Source organism: Zootoca vivipara, chromosome 15 (genome assembly GCF_963506605.1).
Source record: "Zootoca vivipara chromosome 15, rZooViv1.1, whole genome shotgun sequence".
NCBI classification, from domain to species: Eukaryota; Metazoa; Chordata; class Lepidosauria; order Squamata; family Lacertidae; genus Zootoca; species Zootoca vivipara.
The window spans coordinates 5,658,191-5,684,831 of record NC_083290.1 but is presented as its reverse complement, the minus strand read 5'-3'; the positions used below and the strand labels follow the sequence as shown (position 1 = coordinate 5,684,831).

The following is a 26,641-nucleotide window of genomic DNA, read 5'->3' as shown; positions in this document are numbered from 1 at the left end:
TGACAGAAGCCCCAACTTCAGTTTGTGTAAGCAGAAATCTGTCTTTTGCCCCAGATGTTAAATGCAAACTTTTCTGACTTTTTGAAGAGGATGAACTAGGCTAGCCTTAATGTATATTTGTTTGCCTAGCGTGGTCCCCTCCCTGCATGCTGGAACCCAAGCTTACTTTAGAAGTAGGTTTGGTTGTCCTTAAAAGGAAAGATATAGCTAAATAAGCTTAGAATTTAATGGCAGGAGAGGGGGTGGAAATGCCTTGAATTTACTTAGTCTTTGCATTACATCGTTTTGCTCTTAGTGTGTGTGTTTAAAGCTTAAAGCAGCTTCCCTTTCTTCAAAGGGGGGGGGGGGGACAGAGTTCGTGGAGTAATCTGAAAGCTACCAATAGGTGTCAGTTTCTCCCCACATCATGGCCTTGAGATAACCGAGGGATCCGCTTTCCCCTTTGCTGAAGCCAACGCAGCAGGGAAACTAGCCTTGATTTCAAGGCATTACATGGTTCTTCCATGGCTGCTAATAACCTTTTCTGAATTAAAGTGTGAAATCAGATCTGTATGGGGTACTTCCTTTCCTGCCCCCTCGGATTTTGCGGGGAAATAAAATCCCTTCCTGATTTTATTGCCGTACTTTCTTAGTCTTCTCCCCCCCCCACCCCCCGCCGCTGCCCCAAAGTAAGTTGTACATAATCAGATCTCTAAAAACTTCTGAACAGCGTAGAGTTTGAAAGGCCATCTATCTAGCCTTTAGGCATGGGGCCCACCCACCCATTTACTAACTCACACCCCTGCCCCCTGGCAACAGGATGGCTGTATTTCACATCCAGTTTCGGAGGCAGTGCGTTGCCGAATTCCAGTTGCAGGGATTGCAAACAAGAGGGTGTGGATGTGTTGATCTGTCAATTTTGGTTTCTTTCAGGTTCTCTCCCCCCCCCATTCCCCCAATCTTAACTTCAGCTTGCCATATTTTTGGCATCAGGTTGCATTATAGTTCAGTCGGCAAAGAGCATGAGGCTCTTAACCTCAGGACCATGGATTTGAGCCCCATGTTGGGCGAAAGATTCCTGAATTGCAGGGGGTTGGACTAGGCGAGCCTCGTGGCCCCTTCCAACTATGATTTATTGTTTTCTTAGGAAAATCCACCAGCATTCTAACTACTCACTTCTCCAAATACAGTTGTACCTTGGTTGTCAAACGTCTGGGTACTCGTACATTTCGGCTCCCGAACGATTGAAACCCAGAAGTGAGTGTTCCGGTTTTTGAACATTCTTTTGGAACCCGGACATCCGACGGGGGGGTTCCGCAGCTTCCAATTGGCCGCACTTTGGTTTCCGAATGTTTTGGAAGTCGAACGGACTTCCGGAATGGATTCCGTTCAACTTCCAAGGTACGACTGTATACCAATTTTCTGTTTGCAGATTTGCCTAATGTAATTCCTTTTATAAAATGTTATTTTCAACAGTAGATGCCAGTGTATGCACTCTCACCCATAATCTAGCTCAGTGTTGTCTACACCGACTGGTAGCGGCTCTCCAGGGTTTCAAGCAGGGGGTCTCCCTCGCAGCCCTACCTGGAGATGCCGGGGATGGAACCTAGGACCATCTGCATGCAAGGCAGATGCTCTACCAATGAGCTACAGACCTTCTGTGTGCGTGCGTGTGCGCAAGTAGAACTTCCTGAACCTTTAGAAAGGAAAACTCTTGGGTGGGTGGGTGGGTGGGGGTAACTGTACCAAACTTGGATATGGGTGCCTCAAATTATAACCAGTTTGTGACCAACTCTCCTTCAAAATTTTCAGATTTTAGCATTAAACTTCCAGGTTTTAAAAACTTTTAAAAAATGACATACAGTGGTACCTCTACTTACGAATTTAATGCGTTCCGAACACACATTCGTAAGTCAAAAACATTTGTAAGTCGAATCCCATAGGAATGCATTGGGAGAAAAAATTCGTAAGTCGCAACCCTATCTAAAAATTTGTAAGTAGAAAAAATCCTATCTAAACCGTATCCAAGATGGCAGACGGAGCTCCGTTCGTAAGTAGAAACATTCGTAAGTAGAGTTATTCGTAAGTAGAGGTACCACTTGTATATGCTTATGGTCTGAGCTGGAGGTTCCCCACCCCCCTAAAAACTTTCTTTGTTGTAGTTGAGTCAGGAATTCTTAAACCTTTAAAAAAAAACACCAAAAAGCAAAACAAAAAACAAAACCCCATGAGAGCTCATTTGATTTTTGTAGTCTGTGTTCAAGGGGGCCGATAGATGCTGACAGTTTGATGTGGTGGCAATGTGGTTCAGTCACCAAGAATTGCTGTTGTTTGACCCGAAGAGTGGATTTCTGAAGTCTCCCACTTGCTTTAGCTATGGATTTCCACCATTGGGGTGGGGTGGAGAATAGAAGGGGCTCTATCTGTAGGAGATGCTGAGCTGCAATCTTGGCACACATCCAAACATTGACAAGGCTGTGGTACCACATCAAGCAACACTAACTCAGTGCTATAGCAGCTGCTTTGTGTGCAGAAAGCCCCTGGTTCAATCCTTGCCATCTTCCAGTGGAGGTGGCAGAGAGATTTCTTGTCTGAAACCCTGGAGAGCTGCTGCCAGTCAGTGTAGACAACACTGAGCTAGATGGACGAGTGGTCTGACTTGGTATAAGGCAGCTTTGTACATTCCTTTGCTGGAGATGTTCCTGCCTGGAGAAGTCAGGAACTGAACATTTTCCATGCAAAGTATTCCGTCTGCCTCTGAGCTCTGGCCTTTCTTCTCAAAAACTTCAAGTCCTCGTGGTTCTGAATGAATGATTAATTAAAAGAGGGACATAGGCAGCTGAGTAAATGATAAAATAAAAGAGGAACACAGAGTTAGACCATTGGTCCACCTAACACAGGACTCTGGGGTTTCAAGCAGGCTGCATTCCCAGCCCTACCAGAAGATGCTAGATATTGAATGTTGGACCTTCTGCATGCAAAGCATATGTTCTGCCCTTAAGGGGGTGTCTTACTAGATGGGGTGGCCACCTGATGAGATTTGATCCCATGGCTTTAAGGCAAAAAAGTCAATTGCCTTAACCCTCTCTGACTGCCTGTTGTTAATTTATGGTGCTCTTTGCCTATTCTTCCTCTGGCGCTTAATGGTCCTCTGAAAAACATCCCATTTCCCCCGCGGTGATTGGGATGGCTGGAGGAAGTGGGGAAGAGGCACAGGGACACATTTATCAAAAGTAAATAAGCGGCTGTTTGGTGCATCAGTTTCCTGCTATGACAGCGCCGGCGCTTCTGCCAACTACTCATCCTAGAAGATGCTGGAGGGGGGGTGAGGGGGGCTCTTCTCCCCTTGGAAGAGACCAGGCGATTTGGACGTGGTGATACAGCAGCAGTGGCTCTGTGTCCAGCAGCCAGTGCCGGCCCCACTTTCCCCCCGACGCTTGTCAACCTCAGGTTGATGATGTGCTCTTAGTCTCCGGGGAGGAAGACGATGGCTAAAGCCATTATCTGGCACCAAGTTTCTATTGACGCGATACATCTGAGTCCCAAAAGAGGCTCTTTTCTTATAGAACACAGTAAGCACACGGACTAAATTCTCTATTTAAAAAAAACAACCCATGATAATTCTGCTCTTGATATGTCAAGATTGTGCTGTTCCATGGTTTATTAATGCAAGACTGGTGCCAGACTTTTGTGTGGGGGCACTAGCAAGACCCCGCTGTGAGCCCCCCCCCAAATGTCCTACGCCAAAGATGTCTCAAGAATTCATGCTGCTCACACTGAGAACCACTGTTTTGAATTCAGCGCCTTACCTTGAATTCTGCCTATTGCCATCATAGAATCATAAGGAGCTGTCTAATGCCTAAGTAGCTCAGTATTGCCTCCTCTGACTGGCAGCAGGTCTCCCAGGGGGCATTCCTAGCTCTACCTGAAGAGACCAGGGATTGAACCTGGGACTTAAGCATGCAAAGCAAATGCCCCACCACTGAGCCTACTGTCTGTGCCCTAAAAACAAAGTAAGAATCTAGTCCTCATGGCTTTAAATATAGGGCTGACTTAAGAACGTTAGAAGCTGCCTTATAAAGAGTCGCCCCCATGGTCCATCGAGCTCAGTGTTCTCTGCATGGATTGGCAGCAACTCTCCAGGGTTTCAGAGGGAGAGCCCTCCCAGCCCTCCGTGGAGATGCTGGGGGTTGAACCTGAGACCTTGTACGAGGAAAGCAGATGCTCTGCCACTGAGCTACAACCCTTCTCTGTAAACCCCCAAGGCTCAGGTACAGCATGCTCTTTTATGTAGCCAGCATCCTTCAGTAGCTGAGCAGTTGCATGTGAACACTGTTTTTTTGGATGCCTCCCTGAAAGGAAGACAGAGCGCTTCTGCTGGCTGGCCTGCTCGGAATGAAAAACCTTACCAGAGACAGAATAGTTTGCCTTTTAAAGTTTGGCCCGTCTTGCAGGGGTGCATGTTGTTGCAGCTTCCCGATGCAGCTGTCTTTGATTAGGAAACCACTTTAAACTCCACTTGCCCTGTTCGTTTTGAGTTTTGAAAGGCTTTGTCACAGGCAGCCAGGCAGTTGGAGGATGTCTACATGCTGAGCGCGCCCTGTCTGCTTCTAACACGGTTTTCTAGACATGGAAACACTCTTTGGCAAAGAAAAAAAAAGACACACAATACACTTCCCCCCTGAATTAAGGTTGGAGGTGCTCCTGCACCTGGAAAGGTTTGCTTCTTGAAAGCATGAGAGTAAGAATTGGCTGTCTCCAGGGTAGTGCAATACACACACACACACACACACACACACACACACACACACACACACGTGCATCTCAGGGTTTGCCTTTGGCCAGAGCTCCTGCCTGAAGCACAGCAAGACTAGGCCTGACTCCAGCATGATCCTAGAATTGTACGAGTTGAAAGGGATCCTAAGGGTCATTTAGTCCAACCCCCTGCAACTCAGGAATAACCATTTGGTTGCATCCGTAACATACGTTTAAAGCGCATTCTCTCCCACTCCCACCCCATACACCTCAAGGAAACATGGGAACTGTCGTTTGTTAAGGGTGTTTGGAAGCGTAGCTCTGTAGGTAAACTCCCAGGATTCTTTGGGAGGTAGGTGTAAATATGCCTTAAATGTATGGTGTCTGACCAGTGGACCTGTAACAAAAAGTTGCAGTGCATCCTTACACCATAGCAGGAGTCTTCCTGTTCAGGGTTGCTTTCAGTGATACCCTTCTCCTGGTTACCCCATCCTGGTCCTCTCCTTCCTGAGAGTTCCAAGCTGTTGCATGTGTTCAGTCCTCTTTGAGCCATTTTGCTGTTGTTTGCCGCCTTAGACTTTATTTTTATTTTCTTAAGTACTGTTGCAGACTTCAGGGCTCCCCTGAAGGGGATTCTCAAACAGATCTCTCTCTGCTCTGCTTCTCTTATGATGTGTCTAGCCTCTTAGGTAAGTGGTGAGGACCGTAGGAGCCGACCCCTAGGGGCCGAGGTTGCTTTGGCTCTCCAATAAAATATTTGAGGGGGCCAGCCCCCCAAAGTTGAGAGGAATTCCCATTCAAATGGTGTGTGTGCATGTGCGCGCGCACGCGCCACATCATGTAATTGTGCAGGGCAGGGCTCACCTGGGCTCTGCCAATATTTTACTAAAGTTGGCACCCCTGGTGAGGACTCTCAGACTTGGGAGCTGATTGTAGTGTTCCGGACCTCTCTGTCTGTACCCCAAGACTCCCCCTACACCATCGCCCTCCTAGGCCATAGCCATCCCGGCCTTGCTGCACAGTAGCTTGCTACAGTAAGAGTTGCAGCCATTGCCTAGCCCACCTCTGGCCCTGCCCACCACTGGCATGCGGCCCCAGGGAACTTAACCACAAGGGGAAGTGGCCCTCTGGCTGAAAAAGGGTTCCCTGCCCCTGCTTAGGGAGAAGAGGAGTTATAAGAGGCTGAAAAGGAAGAAGACATGCTACTGGGGTAGTGGTGGTCTAGGGCACAAGAAAGTCCCTGGCCAATAGTCCCGGTGTCTCCAGCCCCAAGGATCCCAGTTGGCAGGGCTGAGAAAGACTTCTGTCTGCCTGAGACCCTGATGAGCCAAGTAGATAATCTTGGGGCTAGATGAGGGTGACTGGGTGTTCAGGAGAATGTTTGGATGAAGTCTCTTAGACTTTGGCTTCGTCTGGTTCTCATAATGCCCTTGCCAAAACTGCACCAGGAATTAAGGGTCTCCTCTTGGCAGGGTCCAGGTTGGAGGCCAGGTTGGGGAGGAGGTCAAGGGCAGATCTAAACAAGAGGAAGTCTTCAGAACAATGGAAGATGCGACGGCTCTGGGAGAGTGGTGGCATTTCTATACAGCTTTTCATCTCCAAGGGGATTCTGTAAACACATTTGCAAGCTATATTACTTCATAGTCTTTATAAACAAGTTTAATTTATCCCTTTCTTTTTGGAGGAACAAACAAAATATTAGTTGAAAGGATTCGGCAATTTGTTTTTTTCTGTCTCCTGGGAATAAACAGTGTCATGCAACAAAAGCGTCCCCTCCTATCCTTTATTTACCCTGTTCCCGTTCTACACCTCTGTTTGTCTTGATCTGTTCCCATTTTGGTTTGATTATCTGGCTGATGCAGGGTGGTGGCGTCTTATGGGGAGAGAATAAAGACCTTTGATCTTGAACATGTTGATGTGCTTCTGTGTGCATAGTTCTTTCTTTCTTTCTCTCTTTCTTCTTAATGTTCATGTGATTAGATTAACTGTAGTAGTTTGGTGGAGTTCATCAGTTATGTGGGCACACCAGACATCTTAAGGGGCCGCAGCTCAGTGGCAGAGCACATGCTTTGCAGCCAGACAGTTCATAGAAGCTGCTTGCGTTCACCCATGCTCAGTCTACTGAGCTCCTGCAGCCTGGTGGTTGGGCACAGGTCTCGTTTTCAGCATCCAGTGAAAAGGATCTCAAATTAGCACCATTAGGAATGACTTCTCACTGAGACCACGGAATGCTGGACTGAATAGTCCAGTGCACCTGAGCTCGGCACAAGGCATGATCCTAAGAGCATGAGTATAACATCAGAATAGCCCTGGTGCATGGGCGTAGCCAGGATTTATTTTAGGAGGGCAGGCATTATGTTGGGGGCAGAACCAAGTATTCAGAGACATACATACTCTCGTGGAGGCAGAACCTGGCCATTGTGGCTAGGAGATAGTTCAGCAAACTAGTCCAGCATTCTGTCTTCAGCAGCAACCAGCCAGATGCCTCTGGGAGCTTTCAAGTCAGGTGTGGTGGTGGTACCTTCTGCTATTGCTTGTGCCTCCAGCATTTGGTGTAGGCTGCCTCTGCACACACGCGTTCCTTGCAATTTCATGACTAATAACCCTATAGTGATACGTTATCCACAGGTTGTGTTCAACCAAGTGTTACTCAGAGTAGACCTATTGAAATTAATGGACCCAAGCTAGTCATGTTCCTTAAATCCATGCCTTCAAACACCCAATTCTCAGATGTTGAAGTTAGCTCTCTCAGACTGTCAGGGGGACTCCTTACAGGGACCCTCCTCCAGTCATCTTGACCAGCACTTCGCCCAGTGACAGCACTAGCAGCGGGTCAGGAGGAGGGAATGAGGAATGGAGCGGGGTGGAGAGAGGGCTCTCAGACATGTCAGAGCCAGCTGGCCAGAGGGGGAAGGACAGCGCAGCGAGGTGCCGGAGCCTCTGCAACGCTCCAACCAAAGGACGGGAGAAGGAACGCAGCCCCTTCTGGCGCCCGAATTGAGGCGCGCGCCCACAAGCAGGGCTAGGGGGAGGCACCTTGGGGTGCCCAGACTTTTATGCTGGCCGAAGAGCCGTAAGCAGCCATTGCCGGGTTCTGAATCGGACTAGGCAGTCATGTTTTCTGATATCTCTGCACTGTAAATAATATTCACAATAAAACTCTGAAAGACAGAGCGGACTGGAGCGTCTTTACCTGAGAGTAGCCGCAACAATCCCCTGACACATACCCAAATTCTTCTTGGATTAACACAGAGGTAGGCAATGTACTACTCTCTAGGTGTTATTGCAGTTCTACTGATTATTTCTTGCTGATTATTGGCTATGATGGCTAGGGCTGATGGAGTCCAACAACATTTGAAGGGCGCCATGTTGGCCACTCCTGGAAATGAGCTCTGAAATGCCTAAATGCTCTGGCTCAACCAATTGTCTGAACTCTTCAGGGTTAGGACTGGGCTATGCAGCTACACAATCTCAGTCATGAATTCCCCCTTCCGTTTTCAGACTCAACAATGGCTACTGTTGGGTCTGCACCAGCATTTTTTAATTATTAAAAAAACCTAGCAATGGTTACTTACACAGCTATTACACAACAAGAAATGGGTTTGGAAACTGTGATCTGGAGCTAACTATGGTTTCCAACCCACTCCCCTCATCCCCCAGATGTAGACATAATGCTAACCATGGTTTGCTACAAAAGGTGATTCCTTTATGATAGGAGAGGAGGTGCTCTTGCTCTCTTGACCATGGTTGGGAGATCAAGCAGTGTTGAGTATCCACTGGGCTGGGAAGAGGCAGACAATTATTTTTATTTCTTTTGAAAAAAAGAAACCAACCCACGGACATGTTCATTAGAAGGGATGGAAGAGAACCGTCTACTGAAAAGGCTTTTTCAAGAAACCCAAAACCAATCTAAGTGGGACAAGATGAAGAGAATGATAGATGTCATTGGCGTATATTTTAAAAGCCATATAAAATGGATATGGCAAGAAGGGAATTGTATAAAAGTCTCTCTCCCCTCTTCCCCTTGTTCTGTTTGGGGTAAAGGGGGTATAAGTCACTTTAACAGTGTATCAGCTTACCTTGCCTATTGAGAGGATGGGTCAAATGTCCCTTTAAGCTTATGTGGGGCCAATGTAATGATATATAGGACAGTCCAAACTGGAGACAGTCTGTGGCTTCAGACCTCCTTGAAGCAAATCAATGCTCCCCCCCCACCTCCCCAAATGTACAAATCTGAAAGGCTTTATGATGAGGACTGCTATTCCTCTGAGCAAGTAAAGAAGGCTAAATGACCCACCATTTTTTTAAAAAAACATCCATGATAGCCTACTGGGAAGCCTGATGGAAAGTTGCTCAGAGGGTCTTGAGAAGAACCGACCCCAATGCCTTGACAAGCCTTGAAGTTAGGAAAGCTTAAATACTGGGCAGGGGGTCGTACATGGAAAAAGAGACAGCTGTGTCCAATATTAGTCATACTCAGAGTAGACCCATTGAAAGTAATGGACATGACTAACTTAGGCAAATTAATTTCAGCTGGGTCTCCTCTGAGTAAAGCTTAGTTGGATGTAGCCCATCATCTTGCGCCATTCCGTTCATGGGACAGAATAACATAATTTGTGTTGATCAAGTTGCATGAATTATACCAAATCCTGGAGTCCAGTGACTGCCATGTTTAACTACAGTAACTTTTTTTTTCTGCCTGAAGGCCGCATTCCCTTCTGGGTAACCTTCTGGGGGCTGCATGCCAGGATTGGGCAGGGCCAGAAACAGAAGCACTAGCTGGGGCTGATGGGAGCTGGAGTCCAGCAATAGTTAGGGTGCAGGCACAGGTTCCTCATTCTTGAACTAATGCAGCATCCTTTATAATGGGAAACTTTGTGGCCATACCTTCGTTTAAGCTCAAGTTTTCCAGTGGGAAAAAAAGAAACTGAGATGAACATCCATGCAACTTCTGGTTTCCCCTGTATTTTGTTGTTCATAAGAAAGTTTGTTCCAGTATTCTCAGTGTTCCTTCCTCCTCCCCCCAGGCTGCTATCCTTGCCCAGGGCCAAACATGAACCCCATAGCTCTAGGAAGCCGGTGGCTGGCTTATGCAGAAAATAAGGTAAGAACTCAAATGCTTAAAGGTATGTATAGGTACATTTACTAAAGTTCTGTAGTTGCAGGAACGTTGGCAAGGATGTTAAGCCTCCCGGTGGTCCCCTTGCTATCATGATTATGATTTATTACGCTCTCAGCGTGCGTGGTGCTTTGTGACCTAAGGAGCTTACAGTCAACATTTCCACGGCGAGGAAGTCAAGCGATGGAAAGATGAGGACATTGGGGAGAGAGAGGGAAAGGTAACAGGATGAAGACGCGTGTGCTTTTGTTTCAGTTAGATATGGTGCCAAATGCCTTCTTAGGTTGCCATACATCCAGAATTTCCGGACATGCAGCAGGAAGCAGTGTCCGGGCGGAAATCTGCAAAATGTCTGGGAAAATCCGGATGTATGGCAACCCATGTCGGCAGTGTCGTTTTTGCCAATTTTCCTTAGAAAAAGTTGGAAAATGTCTTTTTTTTTTTTGCAATTTTGAAGCTCAACTACTTTGGGTAAAGTTTTAAAAAGCTCACTTTTCACTTTTTGAAATGTGGCAACCCTAGCCTTCACGGAATAAATGCGAGGAGAATGCACACGGACAAACCCACCCGTCCCTGGCCTGTCATAAAATAACAGGCATTTTGCTAGTGACAAATAATTATAGAGGCATGTCTGTTCATGGTTGTAAGGAAGCTCTTTATAATTAGGTTATACAAACAGGAGATAAAAATGGGATCTGCAACAAAATGCTGCAGCGTGGCAGGGTGCTCCTGTTCAGGTTTCCAGCTGCTTCATTCCATTCTCTCCTCCCATTTTCCATTCTAGCCCTCCTCCAACAATCAGCCATGACTCCATGGCTGCTGTGCACTCTCAGTCCTCATTGGGCTGTTTTAGAAGGATTTCTTCCCTCTTCTGCCAATATTTCCTTGGGATTCCTGCTGGTACTTTCCTATTGTATGTGGACGGAGCCATTTTGGCTGTGTAAGGACCTGCGCGAGCTCAGTGCAAATGAGTCAGTGGTTCAACCCAACTTGCTGCTCCTGCCCAATCCCCTGTTAAATTAAAATATCTTTTTAGCTATATGTCTAAACAGGGCTTTCTTTACCCGGGGTGCAGGGGGTGCGGTACACCCGGGCACTGAACTCTGGTGGGCGCCAAATGTATACGTACTGTAGTATACCTGTCCTTCTTGATCGGCGGCAGCGAAAAGCAATGGAGCGAAAGTCCCCACCCCCTCCTCTGTCGCTCTGTTACTCCATAGCATCAAATATTCCCAATGAGTCAGGAAACAAAAGCAGGTTTCTTTGCTGCCTCCTTGTTACAGGTGAGCAACTCCCCCCCCAAAACTTTGAGTTCGGCTCCCCCTAAAAAAAGGTCAACAGCTTTGGCTTTCCCCTCCCCCAAAAAGCTCAGGGGCACTGGGCAGATCTTTGCACCCCAGTGGTGCATATGCTAAAGATGGCTCTGTGTCTAAATATATTAGTGAGCCATGACGCTTTTTCACAAGCTTACCCTTTCTAAACCTTAAAAATATCTATATATTTCAGAATACGCGGCACCCTTCGGTCCTTGGCATGCCAACGGCTTCAAGTTGTCATGGATCTGAGTCTTACTTGATAGCCACTCAGATTTATGTTGTGGGAGGGCTGCCAGCTTTATATCTTCTCCCTCTCACCAATTTCCCCATTCTAAAGTTATTTGTGTGTGTGTACACACACAATACACACTTATATAAAAGGCAGAGTACATGACAGTTTGGGTGGCACCCGAAAGATTATTTTAAAAGGGAGAGAGAGGAGAAAAATGTTAGCAGTTTATTGAGGTTTGGGGGCTGTTTTGTTTTTGTGCAATCTGTATGAAAAGAGGAGTCCAGGGAAGGATCCTACACCCGCCAGAGGCATCTAAATGTGTCAGAATTGACTGTGGAGTTGACTAGGAGTGACACTGGTGCTCTCCCTCTTCCTTCTCAGCTGATCCGGTGCCATCAGTCTCGGGGTGGGGCCTGCGGAGACAACATCCAGTCGTACACTGCCACAGTCATCAGTGCAGCCAAAGTGAGTATGTCAGCAGCCACTAGGGTCAGGCTCGTGTCGTCGTTTTTCATTTTAATTGATGGATTTGAAACATTTTAAATTCTTTTTAGCGCAGATCAGGTTTTCAGAATGGTGCATAGGATAAAAACAAATATACAAGAGCAACAGCCCATCCTGCCCTGAAAACCGATTCTGAAACTTCTTTTAAAACTACTGAAACTTGCTGTAGCCCAGGAGGGAGGAGCATCAGGCCCAGAGGCCAAAAGTCGCCCACAGGACCTTTCTGTCTGGCCCTTGGAAGTCTCTCCAGGACATAGCCCTCACTGATCCTTCTTCATACCCTCCTTGAGTGTTTTTGCCTTGCTGGAGTGTGTCCTTGAACTCTGATAATAACTAAAAGGCTTGTTTGGGGGATAACACGAGGTCATCCCCTACCTGCCAACCTGCTCACGCATGAAGTTCACTGGTAAAGCAGCTCTCAGCCTGTTATCACACGGGGTTCTTGTGGGGATGAAATAGGGAGAGGGAGTCATGTAAGCCACTCTGAGCTCCTTGGAGGAAGGGTGGGATATAGTAATGAACAAGTATAAATAAATAAGTGTAAATGTTGACAGAATATAAGAGTTTTTACTGCCATAAGCACCAGCAACTTGGTTAAAAGAATACGAAATCTGTCTACACCGATTGCTGCACCCTAGTGCTGTGAAATATGTGCATTCCTATGTGCATTCTGTTTTCACTAACAACAAATACAAAATTGCAGTGTTGGTCAGCAAATGATTGGCTCTCGCAGGCTCTACTGATTATAACTTGCCAGCTTCTCACTTTGCGAGAGAAAACATGGTGGTTTTGAAGAAGAGGGATCAGAAAGGGAGTTTTCAATTGGAGAGGCCTGGTTGACCTCAACAAAACAACAACTCCAGAGAAACCCACAAAGGGAGGCAGAGGTCATGCAATTTCCTTAGGAAAAACAAATAAAACCTTAAAAAGGAAAAGAAATGTGTGTCCCATAATGATGACTGCCAATGCCAATGGAGCCACGGATAAATGGGGAGAAAAAAATCACAGGTTTTGTATTGCTCAGGGCAAATGTGGATCTCCCTTCCTATGAGTTGTGGGTGGATATATTGTGTTGAAGTTGTGTAGTCTGTCAAGTTCTTCACTATTACTGGGAAGGAAAAGCAGTATCTTTGTTTTCCTTTCTTAATTTTATCAGCACTGTCATGTATACTTGGCTATTCTTTAAAATGACAACAAAACTATTCATTTTTAGATTGCCACCTGCATGTTTAAATAAGGGTGCCTCAGCTGTCATCCAGCGATGCAGGAACAGATGGATCAGCTGGGTATTAGGACCATAGGAAGCTGCCTTATTCTGAGTCCTACCTGCAGATGCTGATGATTGAACCTGGGGTCTTCTGCAGAACAGATGCTCTACCACTGTGTACAACCCGCCCGCCCCTTTTGGTAGCCAAGCTTTATTTTCCCATTCCCCTTCCTTTCCTCCATGCCCTATGACAAGAGGATTCAGGGGAGGAGAGGATTCAGCTTCTAGGCTGGGAGGCACTCAGAACCCTCAAAGTGCTTGCAGAGGCTGTTAACCTTTACTCTTCCCTGAGTTCCAGCAGAATAGGTATTGTGAAAGCATATTCTCATTTTGTCCCAGTTTCTGGGGAAAGCCAGGAGCAGTTCAAGAGATTCCTCACTACTTCTGACTAGGGATGGAGGAGAAATTCAATTCAGTTCGCATTTAAAGGCAAAGTTCACCTAATTAGCACTTACCGAAACCATACATGAAACGAACCGCAGCCATCTTTTGAAATTGGCACTTCTGTGAATTTTGCAATGCCATCCCACAGCGAAACAATGTGTCCAAAAATACAAATACTGGGGTGATATAAAAATGCATACATTAGTGAAATCAGCATACCAAAATGCATTACATATGGGGAAATTGCTTTGCAGAAATGTGTACATTAGGAAAAATTGCCTGCAAAAGTGCTCTTAAGAGAAATTTGCACAAAGGTGTTGATGAATTTTCATGCACACTGTTGATTTTTAAAAAAATGCAAACTGATTTGGAAGTATGGAGAACTGAACATAATATTTGAAAAGAATGAAAAAATGAAATCTACAGGTTCAGCCACCCCAACTGCCAGTTCTGGTGGCTCATGGTGGAGGGGAGTTTGAAACTAGGAACTTCTCAAAGCCAGCTTTCATGCCATAATGCCACAACATGGCATCACATTAATGGGAAACCAGACATTATTTTTTTTTTAAATACAGACAGTGGTGTTATCAGCATTTTTAACAGAAGTCCTTTTACATTTATTTCCGTTGACGACGTGACAGGCTAAAAGAAGGATGTTCTTCTGAATGTCAAACAGCAAATCTACACACCCAGGTTTCCGTGTCACTCAATAACATCTGTAGTCACTTCTCTCTTTGTGTCTTTTAAATCCCAAGCTGGCAGAAATGATTTGACACTCTCCACCCTCAAACAACCCCCCCCCCCAACAAAAACACCCGGGCATCTGCTTTCTCTCGTTACTTGATAACTCCTTAATGAATACTAACAGCTTATGTGAGAGCCTGGCCATTAGCACTAATGGATCAGGAGGACAGCTGATATGGCATGGGAAAGGTTAAAGATTATCAAAGGGGGGGGGGGAATCAGCCATCCCTCCTAGAGCCTATGCACCACTCCTGCAACAAGTTCAAAATACCACAGTGCGTTAAAATACTGTATTACAATTCATATTACAATACATGGGTGACGTCCAATGCAAGTTAGCTTTTGCCAACCTGCTGGCCACATAGGAACATAGAAAAGCCGTTCTGGATCGATCCAACGGCCCATCTAATCCACCAACCTGTTCTCATAGTGACCAAATGATTCCTGTGTGAAGCCCACAAGCGGGACCAAAGTGGGCTCCCTACTTGTACCCATTTTGTCTGGATCAAAACTTAGCACTTCTGCCCTCTGATGCAACCCCACTGAAAGGCTCACTGTGTGCATGTGTGAACAAAAGAAGTGCATGCTGGGTCAAGACACTGGCCCATCTAACACAGCATCCTGTTCTCACAGTGGCCAACCTGATGCCTATGGAGAGCCTGAAGCCAGCAACAGCAACTCTCCCCACTTGCAATTCTGAGCAACTGGTTTTCAGAGGCATTCCGCCTCCAGTGCTGGAAGTGGAACATAGCCAGTAGGACTAGTAGTCATGGATAGCCTTGTTCTCTGTGAGTTTGGGTTATCCCCTTTTGAACCTATTGCCTCATTTATTTGTTTATTTCAGGATTTCTGCAAGTTGGGTATTCAGCTGTTTTGGGACTACAATTCCCATCATCCCTGACCACTGGTCTCTCTCTAGTGAGGGATGATGGGAGTTGTTGTCCAAAAACAGCTTGAGACCCAAGTTTGGGGAACCCTGGTTTATTTATTCATTTACTGAAGTATTTACATACTGTCCACTCACATTCAATGTCAAGGCAGTTGGCAATGTAAGATATTGCAGAGCACTACCAGATAACTACAGGAATGAGTGGCTCATCTAAAAAAGAAAACTGAAGAGGCCTGTGGGCATAGAAAAGTCCTTAGGATACGTCTGAAGGTTAACAGCAAGGATGCCTGCAGAATCGCTGATGAAGAGTGCTCCACAGCATGAGATCAGTCACATGAAATGCCTGACTTCTAGTGGAGTCCTGTCAGGCTTCTTTGGAACGAGGGACAACTAGGAGCATTGCGCATGGGCTCACTGACTAACCCATGGTCTAATCCTGGACTCAAGCTACTCAGGGGTCATATATTTAATCGATTAATCATAGTTCATTTATATACTCAGTTTTCCACAAATACCTTGTGCTTAAAGTAGCTCACAGAAAACAGTTAGTTTGAAAGATAATAATAGCAGAGCAGCCACAATACAGGCACCCCCCCCACTTATACACAATCAACTTCTCTCCATTTCTCATTTTTCCATTCTTCACTTCTCCACATTCCACATCGGTTTGTGATTTTTTTTTATAAAAAATTCTCATGAAAATCCATCAGCTTTTTCATGCAAATTTCTCCTAATACACACATTTTGTATGCAAATTTGCCCAATATTAATATTTCTGCAAAGCAATTTCCACTAATATAATGCATTTTGTATGTTATCTTCCTGTGATATGCGTTTTTTTGTGCATATGACTTTGCAGAAGAACTGCATTGCAGAATTTGGAGTAGAGCAGGTTTTGAAGGATGCCTTTTTTCTGCTTGCATAATGTTTCGGAAGGTGCAAATTTTGTAGGTTCTCCTTTAAACTCACATTGAATCACCTTTCTCCCCTGTGTGTATAGGGGAGCGTTCAACTGTGCTTGACACATTCCTGAGCTGTAGCGACCTTGCTTCCCAGATCGTGGCGTTGTTGCTAGTTCTTGAGTCTCCCTTGAGAAGCCACAGTGACCCTGTTTGCCAGATGTGGGAACAGACAGCAGCTCCTGACCAGGGCGCCACCACCGCAAGGGGTAGCCTTTTGTTGCTTCCTCTAGTAATGCCTATCGAAACAAAGCATATGATCCGATGTCACCACGTCGTTCCATGTTTCCTTGCCCTCTGCAAACAACACCTTGTGAAGCATGATGGCCAATCTCTTTGCATTATGGTGCTGTGTCACATGCTTTAAGTTACTAGATGTTACTGGAGGAAGATAAGAAAAGACGACACAAAGCTGCTGTTCTTGGCCAAAAAAGCTTCCTTTTAATTCCAGTCTATGGTTGTACTGAATGCATTTGATACTTGGGTGTGGGGAAAGGATTGAGTTGTAATGTTCTTGTACGCCCTGCAATGTGCTTGTATGCCTCCAGTAACAAGGCATCTTACGTCTGCATAAATAAATTAAATGAAGCTCTCTCTCTCTAACCTGCTCTTTGATTATATCATATCTCTCTCTCTCTATGTAAAATTTACTGTGCGTTTATAATGCAGTTCCTTTCCTGTGCCTGGAGTATTGCATCTGCTCGTAATTACAGACGTTTGTTTAATCGCTTGTGGATTATAAAACGGTAGTGATTAATGTCTTGTCGAAAATGGTAGTGTATGTGTGTGTAGGAAAGGGATCTCCCCCCCCCTTCCCTAGAAGAACCTTGAAGAATTCAAGTGTTCCTTTTTAGGCCCCTTTTATCAGAGATCAGGGCTGGGGAATCTGTGGCCCTCCAGATCGTGTTGAACTACATATTCCATCATCTCCGAACACTGGCTGTTCCAACTCAAGCTGATAGGAGTTGGAGTCCAGCAACACCTGGAGAGCTACAGGTTTCCCACGCCCGAATTAAATGGTTAAATCTGGGAGCTTAAAGGGTGGAGCCAATAAACTGGTTCTTCTCACTCAGTCCAATGAATGTACTTATCTTAGAGGGAACTGAGGAAATAATTGGGCACTAGAGGCGAATGGGCAGACTAGGTGTGGGTGGGAGCTCTTGTTCTCCAGATGTTTCCAGACTGCATCTCCCATCATCCCTGACCATTGGCCATTGTAATGGTGTTGTTGCGGCTACTCTCGAGGAAAGATGCCCAAGTCTGTGCTTGTCTTTAACGGTTTTATTGTGCATAATATTTACAGTGCAGAGATAGCAGAAAACATGACCTCCTAGTCACTCGCAGAATCTGGGAGTGGGCGTTTCCTGTTGCGTGACCAGCATAAGAGCTTGGGCACCCCGAAACGCCTCCTCCCGACCTTACGTTTAGTGGCGTGCCTTAATTTGGGCGCCGGAAAGGGCTGCCTGTTCCCCTCCACCTCTTGGTCAAGGCGGCTGAAGGGCTCTCCCACATCACTGAGTCTTGCCTCCTCCATCCTGCTAACTTCCTAATTCGTCCCACCTGACCTACTGCTGCTGCACTCACTGGGCGAAGTGTTGGTCAGCAGGATGGGGGGAGGTTCCCTGTAGGAAGGTCCCCTGACAGCCATGCTGAGTGGGGCTAATGAGAACTCCAACTTCTGGAGGGCCACAGGTTCCCCTGCTCTGTTTGAGGTAATAGAGCCCCCTTTATCCTATTGGTTCAGCTTATTATGGGACTGGGTGTTGTGAAAATACCCTTCCCGCCAGAGATGGTACTCGTGTCTTAGGCAACGATGGGCCGCTGAGTGATAGTGTGAAGCCTCAGCAAGAAGGTCCTGACTGATGGATCAGGCAAAAGTTCTACCTAGTCCAGCATCCTGTTCTCACAGTGGCCACCAGATGCCCCCACGAGAAGCCTACATGTAGCACTTGAAAGCAGCATCGCTCTCCCCACCTGCGATTCCCAGCAGCTTGTGTGAATTCTCAGTCCAGGCCTTGTACAAAAGCAGCCTGGTTCTAACACCATGACACCAGAGGCTGCGGGGATTTCTAGGGTTGCTACGGTACCCTTAGACAGCTGATCACGTCAATAGGCCTACTGAGGCAGTGCATATTGCATCTGGTTGCTTGGAGTGTATGTGTGTGTTTTCCAAGAAATTGTTGGCATGCCAGTTGTTTAAGGATTTTATTCCTTCCCATTTGTTGGGGGAGCTTTAAAAGGTTGGAGGTGGGGGTGAGGGATAAGACACCAAGACACACAAATGACAGGATATGTCTATTGCTAAAAGACTTTAAAAACCTAAAGACTTTTCCCTTGATGAAGCCTGGCTGGCTCCGACTTTTTCTTCTTCTTCTTTTTAAAAAAGTGGTAGCACCTCCATTAGCATTAATAGGGTAAGTACATCAACTGAGGCATCTCAGAGGTTAATCGGGCTTCCTGGCTGGATCGGTGCCGTCGATACACAGTGGCGCCTGGTTCTGTTGGCCCCTTCAGAGGTTTTCCTGACAACACACTAACAGAGTCTTGTGTGTAAGTCATTTCCCCATGAATAATTCAAGCCAAATGCTCGGCTACTAATTGATGAACACTAATGTGTTTTCTAATCACTGCAGTTTGAGTTTTTAGCACTAAACAAAGCAGTTGCAATTGATTTGTGGCTTGTCCTCCAGTCCGTCATCTGAACTGATTCCCCCCCCTCAGCACTCCCCCCCCTCCCTGCACACCACAACCATTTGGAATTTGAATGAGGAGCTTCATTTTGTCATTTCGCATATGAGTTTTTCCTTTTCTCTGGTCTCATTTCTGCATCTCCCAGAGGCCCTTTAGCTTATAAGAACCTAACATATCTGAAGAAGTGTGCATGCACACGAAAGCTCATACCAAAATAAAAACTTAGTTGGTCTTTAAGGTGCTACTGAAGGAATTTTTTTTATTTTACTTCGATCCAGACCAACACGGCTACCTACCTGTAACAAGAACCTAACATAAGAAGACTATAAGAGGAGGCTGCGGGATCAGGCCAAAGGCTCTTGGTAGCAGGAACTTAGCAGTACACCAATCAAACAGATGTGATATGCTGAGATAGAAGGACATCAGAAGAGCCCTTCTGGATCAGGCTAAAGGCCCATCTAGTCCAGTGTCCTGTTCTCAGCAGTGGCCAACCAGATGCCGGGGGGGGGGGAGCCCAAATGCAGAACATGAGTGCAGCAGCAGACCTCCCCACTTGTGATTTGGTGTTCAGAGGCCTACCCCACCTGTGACAGTAGACAGAGAACATAGCCATTGTCATCACAACATCTTGTGGGAGCAAATTCCACATCATTTTACAATGGCGCTCCGACTCAGAAGTTAAGTCCTATTGAATTCAGTGTATGCATTTTGCAAAAGCTACAGCTTCCAGACTGGCTTTTCAATTGCGTTGACGCTGCTGCTTATTTATAATCTGCTCTTCAGTCTTGGTAATAAAATCGCAGTAAAATTATACAGGCTATCTTCAAAGGAAACCCTGTGTAAGAGTGTGTTGCAGCAGCCCAGCCAGGGAGGAACTGCAGTAGCTAGGTTCTGTCCCGTCAGGGGAAAAGATGGCGTGTGTATGTATGTATGTATGTATGTATGTATGTATGTATGTATGTATGTATGTATGTATAAATGGTTCTGTGAATATATATAAATTTTCTATCGTTATTATTCCTTCTTTGGTGCAGCTTTTTAAAGGAAATGCAGTGTGTAAAGGGTTTCAGCTTCATTCTCAGGTAGCTGTTCCTGTGCAACTTGCTTACAAGGGGCAAAACAAGTGCTGCGGTTAAAATGAGTTTTGCATTAACTGTTCTTTTTATTTCATTTTAAATAGACCATAAAAACCGGGCTCACCATGGTTGGGAAAGTCGTGACCCAGCTGACAGGCACTCTGCCATCAGGAGCGACAGAAGAAGAAATCTTAGCTCACAGCAATACCCGACGCAGTCCCTTGGTTCCCGGGATCGTCACGGTTATCGATACTGAGGCGGTTGGAGAAGGCCAGGTAAGAACATATTCAGAGGAGCAAAACAAAATAAAAGCATGAGTCTAAAATCTGTTGGAACTTTTCATCTTTAGCACATGGGTAGCTAGTCTGGTGCCTTTTTCAGTGCAGAGGTTCACTGCCCTTCCCAATTTGCCACCTAAAGCAAAGGTATGGCTAAAGGGCAGGCTGAGGAGCCTCTGGGAGCATCTCCCCTCTGTTTCACCTTCCAGGCTTTCCCAGGGCACAGCTTGAAAACCGCTGCACATAGAAGACCGAAAAGATGAAGTGGTTGCTATGTGCTCCAGCTGATCACTGGATTCTGTAGGTGATGGCCTCCTGCCCTGTACCATCTTACCATGAGGTCCTTTCTGCACTATATTTGTAGCAGGCCTCTAGCATGTGTGTATTCTTCAGAGCTCTCTCCTGTCTTTCTGGCACCTCCTTGGACACCTTCCCCTTCCAACAATGTGCCTTTTAAGTAGAGAGCTTTCCCAGCCTACCTCTGTGTTGGAATGGTTTTTAGATTTTATTGTTTGTGCGTTTGGTGCCCTGGGCTTCTTTGTAGGAAGGATATAAATGTAATAAATCAATCCTCATCACCAGCAATATGGGGCTGTCACTGGAAAACAGCAGCTGCAAGTCGAGTTCCCTGGAATGCTTAGATAGGTGCACCTTAGTTATGATGGTTGTGATGTCATCAAGTTGTGCTGGTTCCTTCTCACCACATTGTTGACTGCTGCCAGCAGGACAAAGCCATAACAGTGGCAAGTCATGATGGAGGAACAGTGGAAGACTCGACACGAGATGGCTGTTTGATGTGGCAACCCGGTGTTTACCGTTGTGTCTAGTTCCACCCTAAACCCTCAGCTTATTTGGTGATTTTTGTACCAACTGATGCAAAATATAGCCCTGTTTTGTTTTGAGTCTCCCCTCCCCCGTTTTCCATCCTACCTCACCCCCACCCCCACGGGGGCTAAGAATATTTGTGGGTGGAATGGATTTATTGAACGGGAACTGCTAATTGGGAATGAATGAAAGCCAGCTCGCATGCAGCTGAAGAGGACTCAGCTAAGTGACATTTTTGACAGTGCCAAGTGTGAAGTGTCGCTCCGCATCTTTCTTGTAATTGCCCGACACTGATGTTGATTGGGGGTGACCACTTGTGTGATGTGGGTACAGCCTGATTGCAATGATGAATCCGTAATGGAGTGGGACCACCCGAGGGCCCAAAGCAACTGCTAAGAAAGAAAGAGAGAGATAGCGATTGAGATTGTGTTGCTTCTTAGAGGGCCTCATTGGCAGGCTTTAACTGTTCCAAGACTGAGTAAGAAGGGTCATAAGGAGTAACTTACCAGTGATCCTGAATGTTTGCACTAACCTCCAACATTTTCCAATTGATAGTAGGTAAACAGCACTGTGCTGGCAGTGCTTCCATCAATGGCTTCTAGCCACAATGGCTATGGTCTCCCTCCATCGTTCGAGACTAGTAGGCCTCTGAATACCAGTTGCTGGAAACTGTTGCACTCAGGCCCTGCTTGCTGACTTCTCACGGGCATCTTGACTGGCCGCATTTAGCTTTTTTCTAGCAAGTATCTATAGAGAAAGTCCATTGATGTTGGAACCACTCAGTGCTGAATGGAGCAGATGGGCAGCTGACCTGATCTTCTTGTGTTCAGATAATTTGCCAAATATAATTGTCTGAGAACACCCCTCTCCTCCCCACCCACCATTTGTCCAGTCTCAAATCTTCCATTCTTGGGCAAGGTGTTTGAGCGAGTGGTTGCTGAACAACTCCAGGCATGCCTGGAAGAAGCGGACCACTTGGTTCCCTTCCAGTTGGGATTCACGCCTCATCATGGGACTGAAACTGCCTTGGTCGCACTAGTCGATGATCTCCGGCGGGCTAGGGACAAAGGTGAGAGCTGTTTCCTAGTTCTGCTGGATCTCTCAGCTGCTTTTGACACCATCGACCATAACATCCTTCTGGACTTCCATCAGCCTCATGGCCAAGGATGATGGCAATTGTGATCAAGCAACAATGAAAAGGAACGGTTTAGGGGGAGTGCTACTCTACTTAACCACACTGGTGTGCAGAACAAATCTGGGTCTCCTGCACTTCAGTTTAAACCATATTGTGTGCGACTCACTATGCCGATAGTCCTTCTCTTTCCCCCACCTCCTAATTTTTATAAAATAACAATTGTTTTTCCAGCTTCAAACATGTTGCTTGGAGCCTGTTCCTTGAGAAACCGGTTCAAAGAAATACTTTCTTCGTTTGACCTCCAAGGACCTACTTAAATGCAAAATAACACGAATCCCAAAAGGTGGTGGGGGAAACCCCAAATATTTCATTTTAAGTTTTTATAAGGTTCAATTATCTCAGTATAAGGTTGTTGATCCATTCAGAGTTTATTATGCTTTCCTGGAAAATATTTTCTTGGCTTTTCCTACAGTGCCAGGAGAATGGGCCAGGGGTGGGGTGGGGGGAGCAGAGAAGGCAGAAAGAAATTCTACTTCATAAATTTCTCATGAAGCCTTTTTTAATGCAGTCATTATTTCTGACGTTCAGTGTCTGCTCCCAGACTCCTCCAGCAATAGCTTTAGTAATAAAATGATTTATCTTAGGTTTTTGAGTTGCCTTATATATGATTTAGAGGATTTTTGTCTGTAATGAACTTGGCCTCTGATCTTTATAGCAATCGTGAGCCAGCCTGCTTAATGGATTTGATGAAAAACTTTCGGGGTTTTGTAGTGTGTGAGTGTTGTGTATAGGTGTAAAAAGAAAAGCGCTTGAGTTATTCAGGTACATGGTGAAATATAAGTAAGGCATTATTGCTAAGTTGAGGGTTCCGGGGTTTTGGAGGTTTTTTTGTCTGACGCCTCTGAAGTATCACAGAATAACTACAGACTCTGCACTTGGACTATTCCCAGCCAGGAATAACATGCCAGCCCTTGTTCTTTTGAGCCTGGGGATCTTGAAACACTGCTGGAATTAACAATTTAGTACTTTTCCAGTGGTGAGGGTGGGCCTCAGTGTTTTGCAGCATGAACTTCATAAAAGGAAAAGGTATTCTGCCTGCAGTTCTGCTGTCTCGGTCCCTCAGGTCTCACACCAGCCTGTTATCATGTCCCCCGTGTGGCCAGAGGCTTATGACGGGCCAATAATAGAGCCCATAAGAACCTAAAAGGAGCCTGATTGCTGGATCAGGCCAAAGGCCCATCTAGTCTAGCATCCTGTTCTCACAATGGCCAGCCAGATGCCGCAATGGAAAGCCCATAAGCAGGGCTTGAGTGCAACAGCCCGTTGCCCACTTGTGATTCTCAGCAACTGGCATTCAGAGGGTTACTGCCTCCAGTACCTAGAGGGAATCTGCATGCAATTCCTTCTCACCTCTGGTTACCCGGAGAGTGGCAGCATGCACACCAACATTCTACAGCACACAGCTTTCCCCAAAGAATCCTGGGAACCACAGTTTACTTGCCCACAGAGCTTCAATTCCCAGCACACATAACAAACCGCAGTTCCCGTGATTATTTGGGGAAGTCATGTGCTTTAAATGTGCGGCGTGGTACACACAGTCATGGACTATTCCCTCTTGTCCTCACAATTCTGGAAGAGCAAGTTCAGAGAGATTTAGGTTACTTGGAAAATGTCCCTGCATATCTGAGATTTGAACCCAGGTCTTGTGACTTGTGTACCCTGAAAAGCTTACTTAGAGACCATACAGTATATGGGAGAATAAAGGTTTGCTTTTGCTCTTCAGGCTCTGGAACCTGTTGGACGGAAAATATTTTAGTGAACTTTTCTCAGCACAGACACCTTTTTGTGAAAAATTGCTTGTGGTAGCAGTTTACGTAGTCAACCCCCAACAGTGGTAGTTTTTGAAACAGAACTGTAGCACCAGGTTATTGGACTTGGCTGTTGTGTTTATATTTGAAAGCTGAATAAAAATAATTACCGAGAAGCCCAAACAACTTTGTGGTCAACCCAAATACATTAACAAGGTTTGTGAGGTTGTTTAAACTTCCTTTTAATGAAGTGTTAGCAAACTTTTCAGTTAGATGTAATGGTCGTTTCTTTGGAGCCATCAATTAGTTGAAATAAGTGAAAACAAAGATATACAGATTTCCTCTTTTTCTGCCCCCCTTCCCCTAATTGAAATTAAACGCATAAACTTTTAGTGGCTGGACTGATGTTTTCTTTTGACCTTTTGATTTTTGACTTAATTAATTCATTGGGTGGGACCACCCAGAGTTGGTCTGAAATAATGACCTTTCTCAAAAGCCTTGCAGTTTTGGGCCTCACTTTAAACCTGCTGAATGTCTTGTATAGCTGATGGAGAATGCAAAAGGAGCAATATTTTTTATTGCAATAGCTGCCCTAACTCAGCCTCCCCCAACTTAGTGCTCTCCACATGTTTTGGACTACAACTCCCATAAGTCCCAGCCATCAGGGTCTTCAGGGCTGATGGGAGCTAATAGTTGAAAACTTCTGGAGAGCACCAAGTTGGGTAAGTCTGCCTTAATCCAGTAAGTCAAAGCTTGCATAGACCTATGCACACGAAAGCTCATACCAATGACAAACTTAGTTGGTCTCTAAGGTGCTACTGGAAGGAACTTTTTTTTATCTTGTTTCGACTATGGCAGACCAACACGGCTAAGGCTAGGTACTCAAACCGAGGCCTGGAGGGTGTATTCTTCAAGCCATCCCCTCTGCCACCCGTCACTGGCTGAAATTCAAGGCAGAGGGATGCGCTGAGAGCGCAGAAATTGATGTGCAGTGAGTGGATGCTGCTGTCCTGTTGACCAGAAGGTCAAGGTCTTGGCATTTATGTGGCCAGTTCAGAAGCTGTGTAATGAACCTTGTTCACATGCCATGGTGAGCCAATCTATGGTTGATGTGGAGCACGTGGACTCCTGTTGAAGAGCTTGCGACTGCTTTTCTACTCCACAAAGAGCAAACCTCGGCTACAGCTTGTGGTTAGCAAGGAGAAAGAGCTTAACCTCGAGCCTGGGCTTGGACAATGCGCTGCACAGCATGGGAGCAGAAAAACCAAGGAGCGGCAAAGCAGCTGCGAGCTTCTCTCCAGGAGTCTTCAGATTTGCACAGTCCCTTTCGCTTACCATGTTGTGTGAATCACGGGGCCTGCCAATCACAGGGTCCAATGTGGAAGGGTTGTGTCTCAGTGAATACAAAAGGGGCTATTGGGATAACTTTGGAAGAGTTAAGAATGCTGTCTTGTGAATTTTGGTTAGGGAGTAGACTTTACCTGTGGGACGGACTCTCTCTCTCTCTCTCTCTCTCTCTCTCTCTCTCTCTCTCTCTCTCTCTCTCTCTCTCACACACACACACACACACACACACAATGAAGCAGTGTACTGTACGAAATACATGACCGGTAGAAAAAGTTCCTCATTTTAGTCTAACTAGTCTAGAGAAGAACAATGCAGCCATGGTTGCTCCTTAGTTCTCTTGGAGGGTAGTTCAAAGATGAACTTTTCCCTTGTGGTCCGAGAGATAGGTGTGAGGAGCAGGAAGTTATAAACAGGATGCAAACTTAGATGTATTATTCTAAACAGCTACCAGATTTTTAGAAGACATCTGAAGGCAGCCCTGTTTAGGGAGGCTTTTAATGTTTAATAGATTATTTTATTTCATTTTTCTGTTGGAAGCCGCCCAGAATGGCTGGGGAAACCCAGCCAGATGGGCGGGGTATAAATAATAATAATAATAATAATAATAATAATAATAATAATAATAATAATAAACAACAACAAAGAGATAGAGAAGTCAGCTAAAGGTACAGGGATAGTCTGGGAATCAGGAGGTTCCATATTTGTCTTAACTCCACACAAACCCCTCTTTTACAAGCTGAGTTGCTCTCAAACTTCCAACAGGGCCCTTATTCAAACCCTGGTGTGCATAGGTAGGACTGGGAAAGACCCCTGCCTGAAACCTTGCAGAGCTGCTGCCAGTCTGTGTAGACAGTATTGAGCTAGATAGGTCAATGGTCTGATTCAGCATAAGACAGCTTTCTAGCTTCTTATGAAAGACCCCATAACCAACACTGGCATTCTTACTCTGTTAGCCCTCTGGCTTTTGTTTCAAAAGGCATTGCCCACACTTTTTGGGAATCTATCTCTGTGCCGCCATGAGGGCTAGAAGCTTGGTGTAAGGTAGCACTTGGTATAAGGCAGCTTCCTGTGTGCTTGAAGGCGGCAGCGAATTCTGAGCCCGCACAAGTGACTCACTAGGCCGGGTCATTGGGCTTTGAGATTCTTAGTTTGAACCTTGAGCTCTTTTTATGTATGTATTCATTTCCGATTTTGAGCTGCCTAATAAAAAGAAAATCCTCTAGGTGACATGCCCACAGCAAGCGGAATAAAATGTAAGAACATAGCATACCAATGATTCAATAGTAAAACAATAAAGCTGAACCGGCAATAGTTCATTGATTTAAAATCCAGC

The 26,641-nt window shown here is 45.7% G+C and overlaps 1 protein-coding gene across 9 annotated transcripts in view; it reads left to right on the top strand.

Moving 5' to 3' along the window:
• Positions 1 to 26,641, top strand: part of BCAS3 (BCAS3 microtubule associated cell migration factor) — a 463,105-nt gene that overhangs the window by 64,770 nt on the left and 371,694 nt on the right. For all 9 annotated transcript variants that reach the window (XR_009556811.1, XM_060268433.1, XM_060268432.1 and 6 more), the window contains 3 exons: positions 9,762 to 9,838; positions 11,783 to 11,866; positions 20,020 to 20,190. Coding sequence is in view for 8 of the 9 variants with exons in the window: in XM_060268433.1 (XP_060124416.1) it covers positions 9,762 to 9,838; positions 11,783 to 11,866; positions 20,020 to 20,190 (332 nt within the window). In the remaining variant the exon portion in view is untranslated. The remainder of the gene's footprint in view (positions 1 to 9,761; positions 9,839 to 11,782; positions 11,867 to 20,019; positions 20,191 to 26,641) is intronic.